Source organism: Alnus glutinosa, chromosome 6 (genome assembly GCF_958979055.1).
Source record: "Alnus glutinosa chromosome 6, dhAlnGlut1.1, whole genome shotgun sequence".
In the NCBI taxonomy this organism is placed as follows: Eukaryota; Viridiplantae; Streptophyta; class Magnoliopsida; order Fagales; family Betulaceae; genus Alnus; species Alnus glutinosa.
Genome location: NC_084891.1, coordinates 13,426,015 through 13,448,309, shown reverse-complemented (window position 1 = coordinate 13,448,309; position 22,295 = coordinate 13,426,015). Strand labels below are relative to the sequence as shown.

At 36.2% G+C, this 22,295-nt stretch overlaps 1 protein-coding gene across 1 annotated transcript; it reads left to right on the top strand.

The window, feature by feature from the left end:
• Positions 1 to 1,474: 1,474 nt before the first annotated feature.
• Positions 1,475 to 10,617, top strand: LOC133870677 (protein EMBRYONIC FLOWER 1). Its single transcript, XM_062307851.1, has 7 exons — positions 1,475 to 1,759; positions 2,630 to 2,828; positions 3,564 to 3,964; positions 4,048 to 4,158; positions 4,242 to 5,707; positions 8,209 to 9,959; positions 10,108 to 10,617. The coding sequence occupies exons 2-6, from the start codon at positions 2,668 to 2,670 to the stop codon at positions 9,925 to 9,927; spliced, it is 3,858 nt and encodes a 1,285-aa protein (XP_062163835.1). The 5' UTR covers positions 1,475 to 1,759; positions 2,630 to 2,667; the 3' UTR covers positions 9,928 to 9,959; positions 10,108 to 10,617.
• Positions 10,618 to 22,295: the final 11,678 nt, after the last annotated feature.

Genomic DNA, 22,295 nt, shown 5'->3' with positions numbered 1-22,295 from the left:
AATAATTCCAGTACAACAATATTTCTGAATCTTTTGTACGTAGTTGATCACATACATGAAGATACACACACATATATATATATAGTCATTCAACAGATATTATTATTAATTAAGACCTCATCCAAATTAAAGATCATCGATCTTTAAAAATTAATTAATTATTTGGCTAAAAATTCAACTTAATTTGTGAATTTGATCTTCGTGATCGCCTTGCGGCCGGATTAATGGTAAAAACATTGAAAATGAAAGATTCTGCAGAGCCTTGGGTAATGAAGATGGGATGGGCGACAGGGATCTAGGGTCATGGAAGCACTCACCCAACAACTTGACAATTCTTTTGGATCTACTATGCATGATTACAGAAAATATGAAACGGGCCCTCTAGCTAGCTCCCCCCCATGAGATGGAAGAGTGAGCCATCCCTTTCAGCCTCTACGTTTCAAAAATTCTCTACACACCCACCCGTACGTACGTACATCCATCTCTGTTAGCCAATATCAACGGATCGACATCTCATTTGGGTGCACTGACCCACGTATTGCAGTGATGGAAAAAGTAGCTAGCTAGCTACCTCGCAGGCCAGGGGGATCGAAGAGGGACACCCACTACTACTACTTTCTAGAGGCTGGCTACCTCGATCATCATCGATCTCTTAATAATTATTACTATTTTTGCTGTAAGTGTGCAAGGGATCTATTACCATTTACCAGTCCAGAAGATTTAATATATATGTTCCATTAAATCCACTTAAAACCATATCTTTAAATCCGCGCGGAGAAGCCTGGGTGCTGTGGGGGAAACGATCGCGTTAAAAGGACATGTACGTTAACATTGTGTAACTTTGGTTGTTTAACAAGTGAATGGTTTTTTCCCCACCCCACGGGGATATGCTTGAAGTTAATTTGGAAAAAAAAAAAAAAAAATTAATTTCATACTAAAACTTGCCGGTCATTTCTCAATTTACTGTTCACAGTGTTTTAGGGTTAAACCACTTGCAAATGTGTTAGGGTTAGATACCATCCTCATTACTCGCTAGGGGGACCTAGGGTTTCAAACTTTGCCTACTTACTTCCACCCTCCTGCATCGCCTGTGTACTCCACGCACCAATCGCAACTCCTTTATGTGCAAAGGCATGAGCATCTTTGGCCCTACTTGACACGACAGCCACAAACCAAGAAATGACCGTCCTCCTAACAGAGCGTGCAAAGAACGCGTGGGAATAGTAGTTAACCTTTATTTATTTATTTTTATTATTTTTTATTTTTTACGGTTCCTCTCTAGGGTTTCCTTTTGCTGTCTCACACCATAATGGTTTGTGATAAGAACCGCACATTCCTGACACTTGTAACTTCCCCATTGGCCTGCTACTGCCACTCTCCTCACTTTCCCCCTCTCTCTCTCTCCAGTTTTACTTTTTCTATTATGTTTATGTGTGTATGTCTCAGTCTGACATGGCACGGCATGGATGATTTTAATACAACAAAGCCTCATTTCAAGGGCAAAAGATAAAACTCTCTCTCTCTCTCTCTCTCCCTCCCTCTCTCTCAAGAATCGAAAACCTCTCTGGCTCTCTCTAGGGTTTCTCCAAAGTTCGCACTCAAATTCTACGCAGGCAGCTTCGAATCCCATCCCGCAGCTCAGTGCCTCACCTTCCTCATCGAAATCTCTCTCTTTTAGTACCATTTTTTTGTCGCGCCGTTGAGAATCGGAGACATATGGATACGGCGTCGTCTTCGGTGGTCGTCGATTGAGTTAAAGGTGAGTTTGATGATTTAATTACTCTTTACTGTCTTGGTTTGCAAGTCGATGTTTGGTTTGGTTTTGATCGGTACGAGGTTTAGTTGAGGTCGAGCTGGGTCTTCCAAGAGATTTAGGTCATTTCACTGTGTTTAGTACGTCAACTCCACCCTTTACTTCGTGTTTTCTTATCTGGGTTTTATTTTAAGGATTAATTTGAGCGCTTTTTTGATATTTTATGTGTTATTTTGATTGCTTTTCTGTTAATAACTACTGTTAACTGTTCCCTAGCTGTAAATTGGTAAACAATTAAATACCAAAAGAATTTATTGTTGACATTAACTTCATGCTTTTATTACTTGATTTGGACAAAACTAGGGCTCGGTTTGTGGGAATTATAATATATCTTGGGAAGTTGACGCAACTTTTCTTGATGTGAGGACATGTATCCAAGTTTCATAAAGCCGAAACCCTAACGTGTGCTTTGTCATATGGGTATTGATTTTATGATTTGCTTCGAACCCTGTGTGGATGGGTTTAGCTTCTTCATTTGTTGGATTGTTTGAGAAGCATGAAATTAGACTGCAAACGTCTTTATCTTTGTTTTTGTGGAAAGGAAAACTAGGGTTTTTAATTTATTACCCAAATATGATTTGTTGTATATTCCTGGAGGTTGTTATCTTATGTGCCAAATCACTGTTATAGGACTCATTCCACAACATTTTTGACTATGAATATTCTCTCTTTAGTACTTTTGATTTCTTAGTGGTGTGCAAAACCCTAACATGTTTGATGTCTGTTCAATTTCATTATAACTACCATACATATTGTAATTCAAGCATATGATAATGACGCCACTCAATTATTAATTTTTTCTTTGTGCATATATAGGAAATCGTTATTTGCATGTTGTGGGGTTATATACTAACATGGAGAGCAGTATTGTGGTGGAGGGGAGTCCTTGTAAGAGCAATTCCAATACTGTCTCCAAGTCTGACGGATCGTTTATTCAGATTGACTCGATATCAATAGATCTTGTCAGTGCTAAGGATAAGAGTGGTGCTGGAAAGTGTGAGCATTTCTCTATTCGGTAAGGCTTGATCCTACTTATGTAATAATCTTTCATATTTGTTTTAACTTCCCAGATATATGGCAATGATTCAAAACCAGGTCTATTCTTAAGTGTACTGCGTGCATGTGTGTGTATGAGAGAGAGAGCAATATGATCTTCTTCTATTCAGGAACCATGTGGTTGGCATGGTTGTTATGCTGGTCAAATTGTTGGTTGGCATGGTTATTATGCTGACTGACTTGTTTCTAATTGTTCACAAAGACTGTCTGTAAACTTACTTCTCTTGAGCATATCAATGGTTCAAGTTTCAATATGTATTTTCGTTTCATTTCAATCGATCTACACTGTTATTTATTGGAGAGAAATGTTAATTGATTTAATTTATATCTTATTCACTGGGATGCTACACAGAAAGTTACTTCTATAAGGTAGAAATAGACCATTCAAATTTTTGGACTAACCAAGTAGCAGCATGGAGTATCATTAAGAACTTGTATGACAGACTACTTTGATCCTAATCCTACAGAATGATGTTTGAAATGGTTACAATTTAGAGAATTGTCGGTTTGGGGGCCCTGGGGGGTGGTGGGGAGATGATTACTTTGAATCAGATATATGTATTGGTGAGAATCTACCTTGAGCTAGAGTTACTTCCTGAAACTTAGTATATCCTGTTTGTTCTATGAAGTGAATGGTAGGCTTCTGGATTCTTTCTAGAAGTTTTCCTCATAAAGTTTGTCCATTTGAATGCAGTGGATATGTCTCTGAGATTCGCAAAAAAGATTGGAAGATATGTCATCCATTTTCTTTAGAGGGTGTCCGGAATGAGTCTGAGAAGCAAACATCTTTTCTTCCCCCTTTAGATGTTCCAAAATTCAGATGGTGGCGTTGCCAAAATTGTCTGAGTGAGGTTGCTGCTAAAGATTATGGAACGCTCTTTAATTGTTGTAGTACTAAATGTAGATCCAATAGCACTTGTTCCCATGTGGGCAGTGCTGCAGTGCTTTCAGGTTTCCAGCAGGTTCCCAAGCTAGTCCATAATGGAAGACCAGTTGAAGACAATAATTCTACTAAATTGAGCAATGACGCCCATCTTTTATTATGTAGTGACAAGAAAGAAAAGAAAGCTGAAGTTGCACACAGCACTATTAAAGGTACAACTCAATCCAGCTCATCTCTAATGTAATACCTTATACACTAGTTATTGTTTGGTTCATGTCCTATATGTTTTCTCCAGGCCATGACGTTAGTTCAGAAGATAATGTTAAGCAGGAAGTCCCCAAATTAACAAGTAATGTACCAGAAGTTAATTCAAGCATGATACAAGAAAGGCACACAAACGACACGGGTAATTTTGCTATGAATTGTGAACCATGCAAGCAACATTTATGTTACATATCACACTAATAATGCTTGTTCTTTCAAAAACAGTGGCTTTCAAATCAAAATGCAATGGATCTATTGAGTTTTATGAGCCAGGCAGTGGGAGGCATGGAGTTGCTGATGCTAATCTCAAATGCATAGTTATGGATTCTGCTGAACTTTTTCATACAGGAACACAAACTTCTCCGAATGATCAATGCATAGAGTTAACAAAAACCTGTCAGACGTTTGGGTTAGGTGGTATGGTTGATGGGGCGCCTAATGCTGTCAAAGCTCATACAAATGGACATCCTGTGCTGGAATTAGATGAGTTTGATCATGAAGCATCTGAAAGTGCTGAAGTTATGGTTGACGATCATCTAGATAAGTCAAGTTATTTTCATCGTAGAAAAACTCGAAAGGTGCGTCTGCTGACTGAGTTATTGTGTGAAAATGGTGATGCAAAGAATGATCACACTGAGACAGATAATTCTCCATCCAATGGAAACCCTGATGCATTTGCAGGGTTACATACAATTTCTGTTCCCCAAGGTCAGTTGGCATTCCAAGGAAATGTTAAAAGGGGTATGGGTCAGAATAGGAAGAGGAAGATGCTTCAGGATGAAGAGTGGATACCTTCAGAAATGATCCCTCCAAATAATTTGAATAAAAAAGTTCAGACATGGAAGGGAGATACAAAAGCAGCTGATGCAATTATGGTTAATGAATTTGAAGATGCTATTGCAGGAATAGGTTTAAAAACTGATATGAAGAGCCATCCAAGAAAAAGTATAAATGATAGAAGTCCTGCGATAGGCAAGAATAAATATAAAAAGATCAAAGTTGCTGATGCATCTTTGCCGTTAGCGCTGCCCCAAGTAAATGTGCAAAAAGAAATTCATGACAAAATTGGAAATTCAAGTAAGAGCAATGCTGCTGACATTGTTTCTTTCAGATTTGCTCATGATGGATTCACAGGCAGAAGAACGGATCCTTGTCCTTTTCTTGCTCTAAGAACAGAGAGAAGACCTGATATGTGCCAAAATAAGAACAAGAATCCACAAGTGGATGGAGGCCAAGCTTCTCTATTTCCTTGGACCAATGGCATGCTCAGGAATGATCCATTTGCACGGAAAAATGTAGATTTCATGCAAACTGGATCTGTAACTGTACCGTTTCAATCACCACAAGATTCATCCACTGTAAAAGGGTTGCATCTTTCAGTTAATAGCATTTTGGCTGCGCAAAGATATGACACAGAATTTATTCCTCGAGTTGAAGATGGTCTACCTTCCTTATCACGTTGGCAAGATGGCACTCCCAAAGTAGATCAGGTTATGAGGAAAAATATAGAGATCAACAATGTTGGAGATCCAAATATTCCATATAGATCTCCGCCAGATGCCTTTTTCAGTAAAGGAGTAAATTGCGAATTCAGTAGTAAGATAACCACCTTCAGAATGCCTCTCCTGAATGGGATTCAAAACTGCAGCTCTTGGGTTGAGGATGGGGAGTGTTCCCAAAGTCACCAAATGGTATGAGTCATTCTTTCTTGTCACTATTTGGATTGTTTTATTTCATAAGTTCATTTCCTTGATTGTGTCTTTTGGAGCTGCAATTGGTTCATGAATTAATTTGTCATGTGGTCCACACTCACCCTCAATATATGATCCATATTGGCACTGAAGCTTCTGATTGGGATTTTAAGCTAATACTTATTTTTGGCTTGTTGAGCCAGAAGATGTTCTTACCACCTAAGAACATTATAAAATGGGAGATCAAGAATTCTGACTTGAGTAATTGCATCAGTTAAATGTTATTAAGAATTTGGTTCTAGTTGGCCCTGTCCTTTCATGAACAAAGTCCCATCAAATTAGTCTCAAAGATTATGGAGGGAACCAACCTGTAACACCCCGGTCCCATATTGGGAAGAGATGAATAGTTCACAGAGTGAGTAGTTTATAAAGATACTCATGCGTGTTAAGTCCCACATTGCCTAGTTACTAGGTGAAACTGGGCTTTATAATGGATTCTTGGAAAAGCTTCAAATTGACTAGTCCTTTTGGGGTGATAGCGCAGATGTGGTATCAGAGCCACTTAGTAACGCCAGGTCATGTGGTACTAGAGCACCGCATGACATGGCCCTGACGGGGACGTCAGGGGTTTAAAGGGGGAGTTTGTAACACCCCGGTCCCATATTGGGAAGAGATGAATAGTTAATAGAGTGAGTAGTTTATAAAGATACTCATGGGTGTTAAGTCCTACATTGCCTAGTTACTAGGTGAAACTGGGCTTTATAATGGATTCTTGGAAAAGCTTCAAATTGACTAGTCCTTTTGGGGTGATAGTGCAAATGTGGTTAGCGCTTTTCTTTGGGTCGTTACACAACCCCTTTCTGCTTTCCCCTTTATCACTCCCTCTATCCAAAGAAACTCTCCCAGCTGCTGCAGCTGTTCCCTTCAATGATTGAGCCACCTCTTGCTTAATCGAATAGAACCTTAGTCGGCCAAACTTAGCAACTTGATCAATGAAGAATTTGCAACACTCATTCGCAAACAGGGATCGACTCTCTGCTATGCCATAAAGAGATATGGGACCATGGGACACTTGAAGTTGGCTTGCTTAAAGATGCTCCACCTCAAGAAGATGTTGAAAGCGGCCAGACAAAAATGAATAAGAAATGAGAATAAAATTTCTGTATTGGTGTCTGTCTGAATGTGCATTGTTCATTGCCATTTAAATCATGCATAATGATTAGGTACTTGTCATTGCAATATAGAGGGGGCACTGTGGTAGAAATAATTGAGGTTAAATTGTGATTTCACTTTTAAAAGAACTGCCACACCTCCCAAAACAAAGAAGATTCTGCTTTTCTTTGCTCTTACTCCATTTGATAGATAGTTTAAATGTTATGGCACCTGTAACGCAAACCTTCCAAGTCCCCTTAACCAAGATATTATATTCCATGTTATGTCTTCAGGTAATGATTTTTTTTTTCCTTTTCCTTTTTATTATTTTTATTTCTTTTTTGCCTGTGAAGTGAAGGAAATTAAGTCATTTCACCTAATCGAGAACTCCTATGAACTTCATACTTAATAGGAAATTATCAATCTTCTGTGTTTTGTTTAAATTTTCATTAATTTTTCTTTCTTTTCTTTTTTTTCTTTTTTTTTTTTCTTTTTTTTTTTTTTTTTTTTTTTTTTTTTTTCTGAGCTGTAGTTACCTTTATTAAGTTTTTATTGTATATGCTATAGTGGAGTTGTTTAAAGATGATTGGCTGAATGCAGACCCCAATTTCATTATTTATTTGTTAAAGATCCAAACCAAAAGCATAAGTTAATAGGTAGAGAGGCCCAACAAGTGCATATATTCAGCAGACATCCAATCAGTGTGGGATTCATTAAGACCCTCTCTCACGTCCAAGCACGATAGAAAAAGGAAACCAAGACAAACAGGCCTGATGATTTGACCGAAATGAAGGCAAAGAGGGTCTGGCATGTGGAGTCCAAATAACAAAGCAGACTCTGCTACCATGTTAAAACATCCAACCCAAAAGTTTAAGTTAGCAGTTGAAGAATCCCAACAAGTTCATTTGCTTATAACCAAGCTCACACCCAACCAATTTTGGATTCCCTGACATTATGAACCAGCATGTAGATTAGTTCCTAGAACTTTTAAGACATTGCGTGTGGTGGTCATCACCAAATCATTTGTTTTCTGTACCCTTAGCCTGCATAAGCTAATTTATGCATACAGATGATTACCCATTCTCTCTAATGATATGGCATATAGAGCAATCTTTAAGAGTGATAAATAGGATCAGTTTGTGCATAGCCTAAATATTACCTGCATATTGCTTGTCATGTTATAAATGTTTGCATAGGTCTCATAGTTATGCAGTTTACATACTTACGTGAGGAAATGCTTCTCAACTTTATGGTCTTCTGTTCATCTTTGTGTCTATAACCGATATGAAGTGCTTCAGAGTAAAGCTTTTTTGGTTTAAATATATAAATAATTATATACTTTTTTGCAGGATTTTTCTGGAGTAAGCAACATTGAAAAAACTATTAAAGCTCTGGAACATTCAGCTGTTGAGAAGAAACATAGTAACCAAAAAACTGACAAGGTGTCTGAGCAGGGAGCTTCAGATGACATACCCATGGAAATTGTCGAGCTCATGGCAAAAAATCAGTATGAGAGGTGTCTTCATGATGCTGAAAATAAGAAACAACTGTTGGAAACAACAAATAATACAAGAAATGTTCAAATGATGGATTGTACAAATACATATGGTAATGGGGAGTTGAGACTATTACAGGGGGAAATAACTCGGAAACGAAAATCTCAGGCAAGGAATGGGAGGAATGGCATAATCACAAAAGACAAAAATGTGGGACCGACCAAACAAAAATCAGTTGATTACTTTTCTCATATTGATAGAAACCACATGAATTTGAGCTACGTCGATCAAACTCAGACTCCTACAGGGTTTAGGTCTTTTGCTCAGTCCCAAAAGAAGCCATCAAGTGGAGTCCAATTTTCTGCTAGCAGTTCCAGCAGACACAGTAGTGGTCAGAATTGCAAATGGAATGGGGCTATGGTGGGGCACGGGCCTTCTCATGCTAGTTTACAGGCCTTGGGAGGATGTAACGCACACCAGACAGTTCCACAATGTAGTGAAGCACCTGTTCATCTTTGGTCAACCTTGAATCCAAATGAAATGCACTTTGGCTATAAAATACCTCAAAAGGGTGTAGCTCAGGCTACTAATATAGATATGCTTTCACGCTGTCCCGATTCACTGCATATGGAGAATATGAACAGCGATAATGGTCTGAAGTTTTTGAATCTAAATCCTACCAGCCTTGATAAGCACAATATGAACTGTGGGTCTGAAAGTTTCAGCCGAACTAATGCAGAGTACTCATTAGCTTGCAAACATAATGGAATTGGGCTTCCTCAAAATTTGATGGGGTCGTTAGATCTCTATTCTAATGAAACCATACCAGCAATGCATTTGCTCAGCCTTATGGATCCAGGGATGCGGTCAGGGCCTACCTTCAATATGAGTGGAACACCAGAGTTCCCTAAGAGACCTTCCTTTCCTCATGATCATAAATCTGAGTTTCCCAGGATGGAGATTGGTACATATAAGACCATGGATTCCATGAAACCACCATCATCTAACTATTGTGCTAAAAGTCAATTTTCTGAGGAGTCCCATGGTTGTTTTCATTGCACTCAAACAGTTTGTGCGTCAGCTTCTTCATTTCAACACGAGAAAGGTCTCCAAAGGGCTACTAATTTTACTGGTCAAGTTGCCTTGAAGTCTCGAGAGAAAGACAAGGCAAAAAGCTCTAATCCACCCACGCAGAACAGAGGTCATAGATCAGAAAATTTTGTATTCCCCAGTGGTAGTTTAGGCACAAATCATGGAGCTATTCCTGTCCATAGTGTGCAGAAGAGGTTCTTCGTTGGTGCATCTGATTCTACTGTTTCTACCTTGCCATATCACAAAATGGAGAATTCAACTCCACATCCCAAAAACAGTTCTGTGTCTGAAATGTGCAGTATTAATATGAATCCGGCTGATTTTTGCATGCCAAGAAAAGGAAGTATATACATGATTAGAGGTGAAGATTTAAAATTTGGAAAGGTGGTTCCTTCTCAAAGCAGGCCTGGCTTAATTAATTTGGACAGGCGCAAGCGGCATAGGAAGCACAGTACTGTGAAAGAACGTTTACAACATTGAATTCTGTGACACAGTTCCCAAAATTCATACCGGTAGTACTTCAAAACCTCCTTATTATCTTCATCGTTAAAATACTTACTCTTCTTTGAGCTGACACTGTAGGTGCATTTTTTTTTTCCCATTAAACAGTTCTTTTCTGGATATTATTGGTTGTAGTGATTTGTTTTTTAATTGCATCAGGTGAAGTCTTAAATGTCTTGGCAGCTGCTGTAAATTGAGAATGTCTTTTTTGAGGATTAGGCAGCAACTTGCAGTCATATATTTTGACAGAGCTGATTGTTGATGTGCTTTGACATACGGTCATCCTTGGCATTTTCCATATCCAAAGCTAAGCTGTGAAAGCCATGATGGTGCAAATGAAGGCCTGTATATAAGTACATATACCCCCCCAGTCCTGTATAAGTTTATAATGTATGAGATATTGTATGTTGGTGTGAGTCACAAGGTTATGTATAATCCTCAAGATTACCCCTCAGTTTTAGGAAGGGTTTACTTGTTACTTCTGTTTCAAATCAACCTCAATGGCCAACAAGTAGGAGTGGAAACGAATAGACGGTATTTTAGTTGAATGCATGTATGAGGATAACCCCAAGGGGGGTATCAACACTTATCAATTAATGACTTCTTTGTAGATAGCAAGGAGAGACACCGTGAGTCATGGGAATACGACTTACAAGATATAATGGACTACATTTTCTTGTGTATAATTTAATGGCTATGATCACTATATATAGCACCTTTTAACCGTATTAGCAAATTTTCTGTGAATACAAGCGCGTGCAAGTATATATGGATTTTTTTTGGCGATTCTGAGTACAATTTATTAATGGGATATAAGATCGTCTTATTTGGTGTAAATTCAACAGAAAATATGGTGTTTTTCTCACACGCGGACCAAGAAAAGGATTGTCGGAAATGGCAGTTTTTGAGGTGGTCCAATGAATGGGCTACCCGGAGAAATTCTTACTACAAAAAGAAGAGATCTTAGTGGCTACAACAGAGAAGATAACATTGATAACGACTTGACTGAAGTTGCAAAAGAAGAGCTCCACTACAATGTCCAACGAGGAAAATTTCATGCGGTTGACGCTTAGGAGACACCAACTCTAGATCCATCAAGTCTTTATAAGTAAAAAAGGAATACCGGCTACGGAAAGGCAAAGGAGGGAAATGATGTATAGGAGACCCGAGAATCTACCGTGAAAAGTCAATGAGTGGTACGCATGTAGCCTACACGTGCTAGTGCGACACATGAGTTACACGCACAGTGGAAGGGAGCAGCGGTGGGTGGTGCCAAGGCCAGCGAAAGTAATAGAGTGGCACGTGTGAGAAGGTGAACTCGATCTCAACGTGAGTGTAAATGTAGAATAAAGTTAAGAGATTTTATTCCTACACAACACCATCACAACAAGTGCACAACACCCTCTCACATGGGGTGAGCCCCACACACTGGACTCCACCCCATGTGAGGGGATGTTGTGCACTTGTTGTGGTGTCTTTGTAAATCTATCATTTTCTTAAAATTAAATGGAGGGGAGGCATATGCTTTACCTATTTTTGTGGGTTGCTGACACTAGAAAGGGACCCAAAATCTGTCACCAAATTTTGACGGCCGAGTTTTGAGTCTTTTATATATATATATATTGGTGTCCTTTTGCTATTTTATTTGACTTGTCCATATTTATTTGATCCTGGGGGACCTTCTGCATAAGCTAGCACGACTCATGTGCTTTGCCAGTTGCCACTGAAACCATGACTGAAAGGTTCAACTTTTCTATTGTCGACCAACCGTACGTTGTTCATTTTATCTGATAACGCCTCACTTTTAAATTTAAGATCCTTGGACTTTTCTTTTCCTTTCAAAGTAACAAATTTGTTTCTCTTTCTACATCTTTAATAATAAATATATATGAGCTTTAAAAAGTCATCCTAGATATTCTTCCTAGTATTCACTTTTGCTCTTTTTTTCTTTTCAAAAAAAAAAAAAAACATTGTGAGACATTAAAATTTCCAAGCCAAACCCATTTGGTCATAAAAGCACGAAGTGTTAGATTTACCATTTTATTTATGAATATTGGTTACAGTAATTTTTGCAATATATTTGGAGTGGCACGAAGGGTTGCTTTTTTCTTTAATTTGTTTTGGATCTTTTACGCCCTTCATTTAATTAGGTTTGTCCTTGACTGTGATTTCATTTTCTCATAAGAAATTTTTTTGAATTTATTATGTGAGAAGTGCTATTTATCTCAAATATATTGCCTTCCGTATCCTTACAAGTTGAATTTCAAAGATATTATAATGTAGAATATAAAGCGGATTATAAAAATAGACACAAAGAATTATGTTATTTGGTCTACGACTTACTATAAAGCCCAAATGATTACATTTTGCTCTTATTTCTTTGAGTGATGTTTACAATATACTAGACACCTATTTATAGAAGAATTAGATAATACAAATAGATTTAAACTAAAATTAGGTAATAGTTTTCAACTGTAATTATGTGATAGACTTCAACTGTAGATAGGTCATAGTCTTCAACTGTGACTAGGTAATAGTCTTCAACTGTAGTTTGGATTCTTGAACTCATAATATACTGTAACACCTTTTGAAAATATGAAAATTTGTCGAATTTTGAGTTCGATTTTTATTTTTTTTTATTTTTTTTTTTATTTTTTTAAATTTGTTGGAAGATTGCAATGGATGGTTGAATTTCGCCATAAACCATAGGGGGGTCAGTTTTCGCCGCAAAACACCAACTGTCAAATTTCACTGCAAATCACCAAGGGCACAGTCGGATCTCGCCGCAAAATACCAAGCGGCAGTTGGATCTCGCTGTAAAATACCAATGGGCGGTTGGATCTTGCCGCAAATACCAAGTGACAGTCAAATCTTGCCGTAAAACAAAGAGACGGTCGAATTTCAACGTAAAATACAAAAGATGGCAAGAAATAATAATAATAATAATAATAATAATAAACAAAATAAATAAATAAATAAACTGAAATCCACAGGATCCAAAACTGGCGTTAGCCTATAGCTCTGATACCATGAAAGATATATAATGATGTGGTTTGGTATACGACCTACGTCTACAGGATAAAGCCCAAAGAGCTCTATTTTGCTATTATTTATTTGAGTGATGTTTACAATATAACAGACTCCTATTTATAGAAGAATTAGATAATATAAATAGACTTCAAATACAACTAGGTAATAGTTTTCAACTATGACTATGTGATAGATTTCAATTATAGCTAGGTCACTGTGACGACCCATTTTTTTTTTTACAAACATAAATGAGTCATCATAGTTGCACGACTAAATGTCGCCCAGCCAACATATGGTACACATCCCATAATATGTACCTGATAATCAGAGTTACATCAAAGCAACGGAAAACATATTCAATGTGCAGCGGAACACATATTAATAGCCGAAACATAACTATATAAACATAATTGTTTTACAATAAGAGAGCCATTAATATGTCTATCTATTTAAGGCTTTAACATAATAATACACTAATTACATAACAAAAGGACAACTCTACAATACACAAATGTCACACAGGACATGAGCCACATACAGAACAACTATAAAAATGCGTACTACCCACGAGTCAGTGACATATGACTGCGCGATGTGCTGCAATCATAACATCCATGCGCTAAGCAAACTGGTCATCATCTACATCTGCAGAACCTGCAACCAAAACATCAATATATGCACAGTTGCAGGGTTAACCACATCTATACAGGTGAAATTATAAGTTCATCGTCTCAGTACATAATACCGAGACCTCCGTAGTATAATAATCACTGAGTTTTCGCAAAGAACTGATTTTTCTTTTAGTCTTACGTATACAATATAAGCTACCTTTTTTTCTTTTTTATTTATTTATTTATTTTTATAACATTTATCTTTTGAAAACACGTGTAGCTGATACAGTAAACACCTACCTCTAAGAAAACATTAAAGCATACTATGCAGCTGTGAACATATATAGAAGTTCTAGACATCTCACCTTGAAAGCTTCTACACATAGACCTGATGTGAATTTTAATTGTACTCGCAAGTGCACGAATCTTTTGCAATAAAGGGTTTTACAAGTGCGAGGTCGATCCTACAGGGAATTGTGTTCTTGAAAAACAATTTTGTTTCTAAACTAATTAAATCTTAACCTAGTTCCAAAACAATGTTTGATTTTTTATAAAAAGAAAAACAACATAAAGTAAATAAAGTAAAATAAAACAAAAGAAAAGATACTAAGGTTTTGGAATCCACACCCACAAAATCATAGCAACATATTCTCATATTCATCAATACACATCTGAAGTTCTCACCATACAACTCTTATGTATGTTCTACTATGTTTAAAAAAATCATTAAATCATTCAATGAATCCGTTCTTTTCACAAATCACAAAAGATATCCGGTTTAAACCAAATCATCAAATGTATCCGTAGAACGAAACACAATGAATATCCAATATTTTGATAAATAAAAATCCAAGCAATCAATTATGTGAAATTATCCCAAATCATCAAATGTATCCTTGAATCACAAAAGATATCCAAGAATCATTCCACACATTGAAAAGAAGTAAAACATAGGAAAAATTAAACCAAATAAAATCGGATAGTATAAACTTACATGAAAATATTGTTGCTCTTCAATGGTGAGGCTTCATCCTCAACCTTAGTTGAAAAGTTAGTTACACATGGCTATGAAAAATAAATCCTAAACTAAAGAAAAGCTAAACTAAAAAGAAAAGAATATTTTGGTCTCTAGCTTCTCTCCATTTTTCTTGAGGCTTAGAGGTCTATTTATAGGGAGAAAACAAACCCTAGAAGCACTAAAATTTCTATTAAAATCGGAGGTTAGTCTCCTAGTTTGAGTAGGAAACTCAAAACACAATCCATTAAGGAAAAGGACTCCAAATCCGTCCAGATTTGCGGTCTTTTATTACGGGATACTTTTGGCATAGCATACTTCCGAATTAGGAAAATCCTATTTCACAATGATTTGTAGAAAATTGAGTTAGATTTCCAACGTATCTTGATTCACCTTAATCGGATACTTGAAATGAAAGTTATGGCCAAAAGACTGTGACATATGCTGAATTTAAAATTTAGTCCAATCCGATTTTGACTCCAATTAGAGAAATTCTGATTTAGTCATCTTCTTGATTTGGTTGAACATAACCACATCATCTAGGTCTTCTCAAAGTGTGCTTTCTTTCACCATAAAGCTATTGTTTTCTCTCAATGACTTGCAAAATACTAAAATACCAAAACTAACCAAAAACATTAGAAAATAACAAAACTAAAGGTTTAGTAAATGCAAATTAAGGGGTCCACATATGCAATATTTGACACTCATCAAATACCCCCAAACTTACATTTTGCTAGTCCCTTAGCAAAACAAAACAAAACAAAACAAAAATGAAAGCTTGAAACATAAATCCTCTTTCGTTGGAGAAACGATTGCATTTAGCGTATGCAACAAGCCTTTTAAACCCCTAAGACTCCCTAGTGGACGAGTGAAGTCTCGTGAGGGTTTACCAGGAATGATACCCACAAACATTTTAAAGCACTATGTTGTTGAAAAACAAGAATCCACACAAACACATGGTTTAGACATCATGGGTAAGTTTAACAAACTGAACATCGCACTCATATCATTAGAACATAAAAAATCATTCAACTCATAGTTGGAAAATTGAGACAACTCAGGTTCAAATGAGTGCAAAGTGAGATTAACAAAGACTCATGAGGTTTCAATTTTCTCAAAGTTTGTATACCCCAAAATTCATAGGAATCTTGTCAGATGAAACAACCAAAGCTTAAATCAATTCTTTTTTTTTTTTTGTAGGCTGTGCAATGTCTAACTCCCTTAAGCTTTCTAGTTGACCCATGTAACGAGTGTTGGGCCAGTGACTCCTAAACCAGATGGTTTTAGGGCACTAGATGTAGAAATATTCCTAAGGGCTTAATTACTCAAGTCAAAAAGGCTACGAAGTCAAACTAGCCATATGATCAACCAAATTGAATTTCTCATCTTTTGACGCAAACACTCAATGCTTAATGAGGCAAGAGGCCCGGTTACTCAATGAGAAGTCAAACTGGTGATATAATTGTTATCTTTCTTCTTTTTTTTTTTTTTTTTTTTTTTTTTTTTTTTTTGATTTAAGCCAAGGTTTCATCAACAAATCATCCGACAAATGTCAAGACATACATTCCTCAATTCAAATCTCATACCTCACAAAACCAATGCTAATGTGCTTGTGATAATCAATTCAAACAAGTGATGTCTCTCAAATCCAACAGATGAGTCAAAAGAATTAGATTTTTAAAGATATGCAGTGTTCAACATGTTAAACAAACCAATGACATACAAACCACAGTTGCAATGTAATCATGCTTAAACAACAACATAACCCAATTTTTAATTTTTTATTTATTTTTTTTAACTATTTCTAGAATAAAAAGACAAATAAGCAATATTTTAGCAATTTTTTTTTAGATAAAAAAGACAAATAAACAAACAAACAAATAGACAGAGTGTTTTTCCATACCCCCAAACTTGAATTACACATTGCCCTCAATGTGTAGTATAGAAATACATTACCAGAAGTAAGGAAACATCAAGGTGTGAAAAAGGTCAAGGCGTCCCCCAAACTTAAACACCAAAACACCTGTTAACAAAACTAACAGCAATATTTTCTCATAGAAACAAACATCAAAAGGTTAATTGCTGTTAGAAAAAAAACATAACAAGAAATTAAATGAAAAAGTAAAAAGAACTCAGAAAGTAAATGCAAAAAAATAAAATAACAAAACGAATTACCATACCTGCCCCGATCATATGGATGTCCAACCAATCCCTTCAACCCTTTCTTCTTTAAAATTTGATAGCACTCTGGGAGGATATTTCGCCATCGTAGGTAGCCAACTTGCTTGCTTGGAAATATTTTCTTTGGCCGATGGTTCCTAGATTTGTGTGCTTCTCTACATAAATCCTTGAGAATCTTGGCATATGATGGCTCTTTGAGACATTGAAGAATTAAAACTTTGGATTCATGATGTGTCTCAAGAGGGACAATGATGAAGGAATGAGCTTCAGTACTCACTTCCTTGTCATTCGACAGACTTGTATCTGCTGGGGGCTCAATTTTCTCTTTATGTTCAACTTGTTCCTCTTGTTCAATTTGGTCTCTGTGTTCAATTTGCTCCTCTTTCTCTTCTTGCTCCTCTATGTCATCCACTATTTCCTTACTCTCGAGTATGGTGGTGTCAGGGACATGCTCATGACAAGAATGGCTAGCATCATCCTCATCAATCATGTAGTGCACTTTAGCCATCAACTGACTTTGAAGCTCTTCTTCCTCCATTCTGTTGAATTCAGCAACCAGATAATCAATATGTCCTTCTATCTTGGCAAGATTCTGTATATTCTCGTTATCGCTTATAGAGGCGGTCTTAAGCTCTTGCATAGCCTGGTTATTGCTCATAGTGGCACTCTTAAGCTCTTGCATCATCTAGTTGTTGCTCATGGTTACCTTCTTAAGCTCTTGTATATTTCGGTTGCTTGTCTGAATGAATGCTTGGAGTGTTTCTTCCAATGATAATCTTTGAGGAAGGCGATCATATGATGAAGGGTTGTTAGAAGATTTGTGATCGAACTGCGGATATGCAGGATTGTGCAGTTCATGGTATTGGGGAGCACAATTTTCCATGGCTTGAGTTTGCCACGAAAAATCAGAATGGTTGCTCCAGTCCGGGTTGTAAAAATTAGAATTTGAATCGAACCCTGAGTTGGAGAAATTGGCTTGGACACTTCTAAGCTCTTGTATATTCTGTTTCATCTTTTTGTGTATATGCTTTGATTGTATCTTCCAATGATAATTCTTGTGCCGGATAATTGTAGGATGAAGGAGGAGAAGATTGGTGATTGATCTGTGGATACTCGGGATGGTGCAGATCATGGTATTGGGGAGCACAATTTCCCATGGCTTGAGCTTGCCACGAGAAATTAGGATGGTTCCTCCAGTCCGAATTGTAAACATTGGAATTTGAATCGAAACCCGAACTGGAGAAAATTCTGTTCATCTGCTCATAAGAAGGATTGCAGAATTGTCCCCATGATAGACAATTACTAGAACTATGATAAGGATTGGAGCAATATGAACATGGTTTATGTGGGTAAAAATTGTGAGTGTAGTTGATAGGAGCAGGTGTCCTACCACTAGGCGAAGCATGTTGTGCAGAAAAATTGGTATAATTATCATAAGAAAAATCCATGCTTTACTCACTTTTTTAACTTGCAAATATCCCACATAAAACATCAACTTTTTTTTTTTTTTTTTTTTTAAATAACAATAAAAGAAAATAAAAACAAGCAAAACAAAGAAAAGATAAAAATCTTTTTTTTTTTTTTTTAGAAATAGGAATAACAAAAACAAATAAAAATCCTAATTACAACTAGTAGAAAGATAAAATCAATTTAGAAATAAACAGTTTTCAAAAATTCAAACAATTCCCCGGCAACGGCGCCAAAAACTTGATGTGAATTTAATTGTACTCGCAAGTGCACGAATCTTTTGCAATAAAGGGTTTTACAAGTGCGAGGTCGATCCCACAGGAAATTGTGTTCTTGAAAAATAATTTTGTTTCTAAACTAATTAAATCATAACCTAGTTCCAAAACAATGTTTGATTTTTTATAAAAAGAAAAACAACATAAAGTAAATAAAGTAAAATAAAACAAAAGAAAAGATACTAAGGTTTTGGAATCCACACCCACAAAATCATAGCAACATATTCTCATATTCATCAATACACATCCGAAGTTCTCACCATACAACTCTTATGTATGTTCTACTATGCTTAAAAAAATCATTAAATCATTCAATGAATCCGTTCTTTTCACAAATCACAAAAGATATCCGGTTTAAACCAAATCATCAATTGTATCCGTAGAACGAAACACAATGAATATCCAATATTTTGATAAATAAAAATCCAAGCAATCAATTATGTGAAATTATCTCAAATCATCAAATGTATCCTTGAATCACAAAAGATATCCAAGAATCATTCCACACATTGAAAAGAAGTAAAACATAGGAAAAATTAAACCAAATAAAATCGGATAGTATAAACTTACATGAAAATATTGTTGCTCTTCAATGGTGGGGCTTCATCCTCAACCTTAGTTGAAAAATTAGCTACACATGGCTATGAAAAATAAATCCTAAACTAAAGAAAAGCTAAACTAAAAAGAAAAGAATATTTTGGTCTCTAGCTTCTCTCCATTTTTCTTGAGGCTTAGAGGTCTATTTATAGGGAGAAAACAAACCCTAGAAGCACTAAAATTTCTATTAAAATCGGAGGTTAGTCTCCTAGTTTGAGTAGGAAACTCTAAACACAATCCAATAAGGAAAAGGACTCCAAATCCGTCAAGATTTGCGGTCTTTTATTACGGGATACTTTTGGCATAGTATACTTCTGAATTAGGAAAATCCTATTTCACAATTATTTGTAGAAAATTGAGTTAGCTTTCTAACTTATCTTGATTCACCTTAATCGGATACTTGAAATGAAAGTTATGGCCAAAAGACTGTGACATATGCTGAATTTAAAATTTAGTCCAATCCGATTTTGACTCCAATTAGAGAAATTCTGATTTAGTCATCTTCTTGATTTGGTTGAACATAACCACATCATCTAGGTCTTCTCAAAGTGTGCTTTCTTTCACCATAAAGCTATTGTTTTCTCTCAATGACCTGCAAAATACTAAAATACCAAAACTAACCAAAAACATTAGAAAATAATAAAACTAAAGGTTTAGTAAATGCAAATTAAGGGGTCCACATATGCAATATTTGACACTCATCAAGACCCATCTGCAATATATTACTTTTTGGATCAATGGCTTAGACTTACGTGCACACAGTTACTCCATTATGGATTCACGCATACACATAGGTCTTAAGCAAGGAAACAATGGCATCTTGCCTACTATACAGAGACACCAGCATTCCCAGGCTTAGGCAATGTTGGTATCTCGATACGATGCTCGAAGGCATATCTATACAGAGGCGCAAGTATTCCCGGGCTTAGGCAACACAATTATCTATGTACATTAAAGTTCAATGCTCTTTAAAACAGTAAAACAATGGCATCTTGCTTAACTATACAAAGACCTTAGCATTACTAAAAGTGTTTAATGCCGTATCTAGGTACACTGAAGCTTAGTGCCTTTGATACAACAGTTCGATCATGCATGCACTCGAGCAGAGCTTTAGTATACAAGCACGTCTCTGTTGAAGAACAAATGGTAGTTCACCTATCTATACAAAGATACTAACATTTCCAATTCTGAGCAATGTAAACATCCATGTACGTTGTTGTGCGAATTTTAATTAACTCGCAAGCGCACGAATCATTTGCAATATAGTGTGTGCAAGTACGAGATTGAATCCATAGGAAATGGTCAAAAATCAATTTCTAGTTTAACTAGTTCCATTTTAACCTAGTTCCAAATTTTTGGGTTTAAAAACATGCAAAATAACAAACTAAAATTAAAGATGATGAAGAACAAAAGATAACAAGAACTAAGGCTTAAGAATCCACCAAACCAAATTCAACAACACACACTCTTGTTCTTTATTTAAACACCCGAAGAATATTTAAACTTTGCTCATTATTCAAGTTCCTTAACCACATATGTCAAAAGCATTTAATGAATCCAACTCAAAGATAAATCACAAAGAATACTCATTTGAAATTAAATAATTCATTGTATCTGTTTAATGAACGAATCACAATGAATATCCTCTTTCAAAACGATAAATCGATGTATCCATCGATTGAAACACATTAATTGTCCAACTACTCCAATAAATGCACATTCAACCCAAGGCATAAAGCAAGAAAGTGAATGTAACTTGAATAATGTATCAATAAACAATGGAATGCACAAATAGCATAACAAGAGTGTGAGTGTTATCAATGGTGAGGTTTCATCCTCAACCTTAGTTGAGGGTTTTAGCATCTCATGACTACAAACACCACAAAAGCTTGAAGAACTAACATAAAATTAAACAAAACTTACAAAAGAAGAGTAATAAAAGGAAAATAGTTTCTGACTTAAGCTACAAAAGAAGAGAAAAATGGCCTAGCTACTGCCCTAATTCGTGCTCCTACAAGGAGGCATAGCCATGGCTTTATAGAGGGACAAGGCCCATGCAAAATGGCACCTCTACCCTTCTTTAGGGTTTCCTCTCTTGCAAATGAAAAACAAGAACACATATGCTGTGTGACCTGCTGGAAAAACTAGAGAAAGAGGGGCTTTTGTCATAAAAAAACTTTTGATTGACGTTCTGAGTACGACTCTGCGTTTGCCAATTCTGCAGTGTGTGCTCGATCGCACACTAGGTGCGCTCGAGCGCACCGGTCATTCGACAGGCGATGCGCGGTCCAACACGATAGGGCTGCGCTCGAGCGTACTTCCTTGGAGTTCGGTTTTTCAAGCACTTTAAGCATTTTTACTAGAAAAATTGCCATTTTCTCTCAATATCCTGCAAAACACTAAAACACTAAAACCAACCAAAAATATTAGAAAATAACAAAACCAAAGGATTAGCTCATGCAAACTAAGGGGTCCAAATAGACAATATTTGGCACTTATCAAATACTCTCAAACTTACATTTTGCTTGTCCCTTAGCAAAACAAAATGAAGAACAAAATCAAAGCATGAAACATAAGTCCGCTGTCGTGGGAGAAACGATTTCATTTAGCATATGCAACAAGCCTTTTAAACCTCTAGGACTCTCTAGTGGACGATTGAAGTCTAGTGAGGGTTTGCCAGAAATGATACCCACAAACATTTTAAAAAAAAACTATGTTGTCAATGAAGCAAAAATTTCAACACAATCACATGGTTCATACATCATAAGCATGTTTAGCAAAATGAACATCACATCAACATGACATAAAAAATCAATCAACTCATAACTGGAATATTGAGACAACACATGTTCAAATAAGTGCAGAGTGAGATTGACATTGACTCATGAGGTTGCAACTTTTCTCAAAGCATGTGTACCCATAGACTTATAGGAATTCTATCAGATGAAAATAACCAAGGCTTAAATCAAAATGTGCAAATTTTTTATTTTTATTTTTTTATATATAAATTGTGTAGGTTGTGTAATGTTTGACTCCCTTAAACTTTCTAATTGACTTATGTAACGAGTCTTGGGCTAATGTGATAAGTGCTGAATGTTACAAATTCAAGCCCCTTAATTTACATATGTTAAGCTCTTAGTTTTATTATAATTTGATGTTTTGTATTATTTT